A 6865-nucleotide genomic window follows, 5' to 3' on the forward strand; every position below is an offset into this window, starting at 1 on the left:
TTTCTATTAGTACCACCACTAGTAGTTGCTACAGAACACAGATGCACCAACATTTAGATACAGAGCTTAAAAACAAAGTCTTTCTAAAAACTGATAAGTGAATAATTTAATTCTCAGAAATTATTACAAACAAATATCTTACAGATTGTCTTTTGGAAACTTGAATACATTCATGTAGTTACAGGGTTTTTCCTTACAGAACAGGTTATAGTCTCTACAGGCTGAGACACACTCAGTGAAATTTACAAATTAATCATCAAACCAACACTCTGTTAGCCTTTCTGAACTTGAGCCTAGAGAAGTATTACTTTAGTTTTTGAAAACAGCTGGCAGTTCACATAGTAAGAACCTGGGGAGGGCTGAGGAAGAGAGAATGACAGAGAGATTACAGAATAACAGTTCACCCAACTAAGCTTGACTTTGGGTTGTTGGAGATGAGAAAATATCTTCCTGCATCTTCAAAGAGAAGGGGCACTGCAGAGCTTATCTGTGACAAACCTCTTTGTTTCTGCAGTCATCAGTGAAGATACAGCAAAGGAAATGGAGGAGCTGCAGTTATGCATTTGCAATACACAAAGTCCTTGTTTTCCCACTAGGCACTGCAGAATAGCAATTGTCCATTCACAGCACATAGCACATCCTCTGCATTTCAGAGCTAATATTTTTGCAGTCCTTAAGCTAGCATGCTTCAGCCTAGTGTAGTTAATGTTTTTAACCCTATGGGGTACACTGCAGGAGATAGGTGTACACATGTTCTGTTTCTTCTTAGAGGAATTGGTTTTTTAGGTATAATTTTTAAAGTTAAACTGACATATGTTCAAATTGCGGAGGATTTATATGTACAGCAACATTTCAAACAGAGCTATGAAAAGTGTCTTTCCACAAATCAGAAAAATATTAAGAATGCTGGTCATTGAACATACCTGTATATCAATCCAATTAACAACAGAAATCTCCTGTCTTGGCTGGAGTTATTTTTAAGACCACTTGTACACACACACACACACACACACACACATACACACAAGCTCTGACAAGTGGCACTTCCTCTTATAATTTAGAATCACACTCTTGAAAACAATGTTAGTTTGATGGCAGCAGTTGCTTTCATTTACTGCAGCACACACTGCCCACTGTGATGCTGCAACACTCATTCAAGGCAGATCACTGGCTCAAATATGAATTGAAGCTATATGCTATCAAACAGATGCCAGGTTACATCACTTCAACTCCTGAGCAAATTCCCACTTTTCTCTGCTTAGGTAGCAAAAGCTGTATGAAAACTGGTGTTGATATAAGACAACCAGCTCTCTCACCTCCCAGTGGGGATCTGTTTCTTAGTCAAAGCTCAGGCTGCTTCTTCATTTTGAACTTCTGAACCCAAAGCAAGTCATCTAAGCACGTATTAAAAAAAAAAAAGGCAGTACATGTACTCCTAAAAATGAAGCCGATATTCTTTTCTGCTTGACCTGTTTATTTCCAACTCTCCCTCCCTCTGCTCTAACTCAGAAAAACTCACAGCCCCTTCAGGATAAGAACAAGTTTCTGTTTTCTTCTACCTTAATCTAAGCCAGACAAGTCCCAGGTCTCATCTCCTACCACAGAGCAGTAGGAAAACATGCAGAAAAATCAACCACACTTTCCCCAGCAGGGTCAGAAAGGACTACTACAAGAGATTCTTTTTGCAATCTTCTGTAACCATCAAATGGTTAAATCAACGTAAGTTAGAATTTTCATCTAGTTTGAATAAAGAGAAAAAGGGAGGAAATTCAAAAAACGGTTGCTGTAGTAACAATCACCAGTAAAATCTTTTCCACTAAATAATAGTATTATCTCCCTCTCCCCCTCACAATTTTAGTTCCCCTTCAAAAAAAAAATAATCATGCTGCCTCTTTTAGATTTGCTGTACATACCTCAACCATTAAACAAGACATTTAACCATAGTGGCAGTTCTGTGACCTTTGAATGCCGTGAAATCTCTAAGCGGTGCAGCTTGTTCATGAAGACTTGTACTGCAGAATCCAGTAACTGCATCCAGGATTGGGAATAGAAATAAGTAACGACAGCAAACAAAAATAATAACAATTTTAAAAAATAAAAAAGGATTTTTTTTTTTAAAGGGGGGGAAAAAATAAGAGAAAGAAAAAGGAAAGAAAAAGGAAAGAAAAGGTCCCCAAGTCCCCCAACCCAGGCAATAAAACCACCTTAAGAAGCAAAGAGGCTCGGGAGGAGAGCGCTGGAGTGCCAGGCGAGGGCTGGCCGGGCTGCTGCAGTCGCTGCCCGTGTCAGGCGCAGCCGGCCGGGCTGGGAGGCGCTGCCAGCGCCGGGCGCGGAGCGCAGACCAATCCCCGCCGAGAAGCCTTTTCTGTTTATGTTTCCTCATTTCGGCAGTGACGTCAAAGGGTTTAGTTTTTCCTCTGCATGTGCTATTAATTTTAAACGACTACTATGGGAGGAATGTGGCAGTGATTGAGGCAGCCTACCCTAGGCGAAAGAAGCCGGAGTCATGATTTATCTGTCCTGGATTCAGCTCAGAAAGATTTTATATCCAGAGGTACTAGAAAGATCCAAAATATCCTCACGACGTGGGGAAAGGCTATAAATATGCTTACATATATTGAAGTATTCTTGAATATACACAAGGTGTTTTCCAGGGCGAGCTGGGTATGGGTTGTGGTGCAAAATCAGACCCGATTCTGCCCTCGCCCTACAGTAAATCAGGAACTGCTTGTCTAAGTTCAGCAGTGTCACACCAGTGTAAACCTGGCTAGAGAGATAAGACTGAGACTACTGTACACATCCTTTTATCAGTCAGCAGGAGCTACGCTGCAGATTAGCAAACTGCTTTCCTTACGCCATCCGAGTCATGGATGCGGACACCCCCGAGGGCTGATCCGGGCAAACAACTGCTCCTTCCACCGGCAGCTCGCGGCCCAGCTGTGCTCGCCTGGGAGCCCTGCTGTGAGCCGCAACACTGCGTTTTATTTAGTACCAAAGTCCACATCAAAAGGCGAGAGGAAGGTAGACCTTGGCTTTCAGTATAACCACACCGTTGGCAGTGGAGAAAACACGTTGCTGAAGCTTCAAGAAACAACTAACATTCATCAAAGTTAATTGGAATGCGCAAAAAAGGACAAAACAGCACAAGATAATTGATAGGAGGTCAGCTGACAACAGTAAATGTTTTGTTATTTACATCATTCTAATTTTATTAATTTGTTCTTCTAGGGAGTCCTTTCAAAGATCTCAGTCTATGAAGCACAATTAATTTCTAAAAAACCTTAACAATCTTGCATTTAATTTTAAAACACAGAGAAGTTCTTTTAAAAATGGGTAGACAGAAAGCTCCTGACAAATAAATTTCTCAGTGCTTCACAGAACATGTACAAATACAGTAGAAGTCATAGGAACTTCCCCACAACCACCAATTGATTCTACCAAAATGCTGCTCCAGAGTGGCCAAAGCATTTAATGATTTTTGCTTACCAAAAAGTCTGTCTCTGCTATCACTGCTAATTCAATCACCTCCACAAACAAATGCTAAATGTTATAGGGGTGTTATTAGTTAAAGATTTACAAAATCAATTAGAGCACGTTAAGTTGACTGACTGTACTTAGAGAACGGTATGAAGCAATTCAAAATGCAAAAATAGAAACATTATTCGTAGTGCACAGAAAATCATCATGTTCATCTTCACTCAGCGTTGGTGAGCAGGCAACTGAATAGTGCACTTTGGGAATTGCACTTCAGGAACCAGTCCTGGGAATGTGATCTGAAAATTGAATGGATTTCAGTGGGACTGATCTGGAGTCAGTGAAGAAAGACTGAGATTGACATTGTTTAGTCCAAAGAAAAGAGAGTTGATAACTATTCTTCAGTATATGAAGGGTATATTTCTCTGAAAGAAAATGAACAATACTAGATAGAGTTTATTCTTTGTCCTGGAGACATCATCTGGCCTTTAAACTTCTTCAGCCTTTACGGCAACACAGCTTCATCTAAGCTGATGATAAATCTCAGACTGTGTTTGGAAAGCAATCAGGGCAGTGTGCAAAATGTGTAAAGGTCTGCTCTAGAAACATGACAAGGTCCACTGTTTCAAGATGCATTCTGGCTCTGTTTATTTAACTAGAATAGTTCCAGACAATTTGCAAAGAAGGAGGGATTACATTTTTCTCCATAAGAATTGTGGTTAGAACAAGTAGATTGCAGCAGAGGAAAGTTGTTTGACTTTGGAAAAACTACAGGTAGGAGAGCAAAGTACTGAAATAGATGGGCTGTGATAGTCTGCAGTGTTTCTGGCTATTTTTATAAGTATGGTTAGTCAACTATTATTCATGAACAGTTTTGATACAGGTGATCCTCCTGTGTGGTATAGATATGAGAGTAGGAGATTTTCAAATGGCTATTTCAGTCTGATTATTTTCGTGGCTTTGCATTTTAGGATAAATCTCATTAACAGCATTACATTGCATTTCATTAATTAGGTACATTCCCGTTTGGCACAAAGTCTTAGGTCTTCTCTCTCTCCTAAATAAATTAGAGGTTACTTCAGCCTCCTGCAGCCAAGTGGCCCTATGACAGTGAGTGGTCACTGTGGGTTTTGTGATGTAGAGGTTTCTTTGGTGAAAAGATAGAGAGGTCTGGAAGCACTTCTGATTGCAATTTCTACTTGGACAAAAAATCTTAATGCCTGCACAAGGAGATGCAAGTAAGGGTGGGAATGAGAAGGAATATCTTGGTTACCTTTGCATAGCCTTGCATTTCCATGATGGGTGGGAAGGATTGATGAGAAAAAAATGGGCTCCATCTAGCAAAGAAAAAACTTTGGCATAGATTTGCTAATGTGGTTTGATGTATGCTAAAATATCCTATCAGTCTGGTGACATGCATGTCCAGGAAAGTGACCCACACTGGCCTAACAAAAAAGCTGAAAAAAAGAAAACTGATTCTTTAAAAAAAGTCACTGAAGGAAGAAAAAAGAAAACAAAATAACTGATGCTCAGCCTAGACTGATATAAACTGTATCTAAATAAATATAATGGAGCCAGAACACTTAAAGCAAGATCAAAATTACAACTTAATTGACATAACAGAAACTTGGTAGGGTAGAGTCATGTGAGTATGTGACTGGAATACTAATGCCAAAAAGCACAGCCTGTTCAGGAGCAAGAGGGGTAAACAGAAGAGGAGGAAAGGTAAAGGAGATTATGCCACATGTCTCACTGAGATGTTCAGAATGCAGCAGGAAACATGCATTGAAAATGTGAGCAACAATACAAAGGACAAGAATATAGGCATTGTTGGGGAATCTGCTGCAGATCCAGGCAGATAAAGTAGATAACTCTTTTTGTTAGCAATTATCAGGATTGTCCAAAGCATAGAACTTGGCCAAAATGGGAGATTTTAATCATTCAGCTCTTGAAAAAAGAGCTGAGCTTGCCTTAGACACCGTGGTTCCTTCTCTCCGGAATAAGCAACAGAGTATATATGGGGACCCCTCAAATATATAAGCCTGTCTTTTTGAGCAATCCTACTCGATTAGATAACTTATATGACTTCTTTTTACAGTCCTGGCTCAGCACTGGAGGTGCTTTAATTTTATTTTTTTTTTAGCTATTCTCCTTTTTCAGTATAGGTGGCACACCAAGAAATGTTCTCTCTTACCATGGAATGGCATTCCTCTTTACAAATCTGCAAGCTTCCATTGTGGTCCTTGGAAAGGAAGTTGGATATTAGGGAGGCTGCTCAATTGACCCCACCCAAACCACACTCCTTATAACCAGATGTAATCCCTGAAATTGAAAAAAAATCATCTCAGTGCCAGTAAAATTTGTTTGCACATGATAGAATGGCAGGCACTGTGCATGGAGAGGCAAAAAGATGGCTCCTTGCTAAGATACCTCCCACATTCTTCCCATTGCTTTATCTGTACCCTGACCATCTTTAGGACAGGCTGCAGAACTAGACCAAATATTACTCTTCATATTGTCTTCAAAGAATGGGAGCTGGGAATAAGGAGTGGAAAATGAGGCATCACGTCCAAGCTGCTACCACAGATTAATGACTTCATGCCTGACTCTTCCTTTTCACTTTCCTCCACTCCCCCCAAAATTGCTCTAAATTGCAAGGTTGTACGTGTTACAGTGATTCCCAAAGTATTTCTACTATTCCTTAGGGAATAAATCTGTGGATGTTGAAAACTCTGTGATGAAAGTAGTTCTTTGTCAAGTCTGCTGCAGCTTTCTTTGTCAGGGCGCAATAAAGTGAGTGACAGTGGCCTGCATTTATGAAAACACAGGAAGGAAAGGGTCAACAACCCCAGTCAAAGTATAGTTTCAAGGAAGTTTATACTTATCCCACACCGTAAATACAGACACACTACAGTTGGAGGTGAGTTGTGAGTTCATATCTTACGCTGTAATTGCTGTTGGGAAACTTTTAAAAGCAAATTTTTCCGAGCTGAATTATGTGAAATTTCTCGTAGTGACTAGATGTGAATGTTCTGTGTCTGTTTATTTACAAATCAATGCCCTCAGATTAATCTTGTTATAGTTGCAACAAATGGCTGGAAGCATCCTTGGTGCACAGTTTGTGGAACAGACTCCCTTACAGCTCTTTTCTTCTCCTGGGATCTGTGTGATGTTTTTGGTGTGTTTACAGAGAGCCTGTGTGGGCTGTCAGAAGCTGCTGGAGGCTGATACCAGCTGAGGTTCAGGGGTGTTTGGAATGACCCAAGGCCATGTGGCTCAGACAAGGATGGAGGTTGGTAAGTGCATGATGTTGTTCAGAGCGAGCTGGTCCCCACAGGAGGACACAGATTGCTGACATGACTTCAGTCCTCATTTATTTGACCTAAAAGCT

The 6865-nt window shown here is 40.4% G+C and overlaps 1 protein-coding gene across 3 annotated transcripts in view; it reads right to left on the reverse strand.

Annotated features, from left to right (window-relative positions):
- Window positions 1–2362, reverse strand: part of PDE7B (phosphodiesterase 7B) — a 169914-nt gene extending 167552 nt beyond the window's left edge. For 2 of the 3 annotated variants that reach the window (XM_064413608.1, XM_064413607.1), the window contains exons 1-2: window positions 2205–2362; window positions 1914–2028 (exon numbers count right to left, since the gene is read on the reverse strand). In XM_064413608.1, the coding sequence (XP_064269678.1) occupies window positions 1914–1934 (21 nt within the window). In that variant the 5' untranslated portion in view covers window positions 1935–2028; window positions 2205–2362. The remainder of the gene's footprint in view (window positions 1–1913; window positions 2029–2204) is intronic. The other variant, XM_064413609.1, reaches the window with a different exon arrangement.
- Window positions 2363–6865: the final 4503 nt, after the last annotated feature.

The sequence above is a fragment of the Passer domesticus genome, chromosome 3 (genome assembly GCF_036417665.1).
Source record: "Passer domesticus isolate bPasDom1 chromosome 3, bPasDom1.hap1, whole genome shotgun sequence".
Taxonomy (NCBI): Eukaryota; Metazoa; Chordata; class Aves; order Passeriformes; family Passeridae; genus Passer; species Passer domesticus.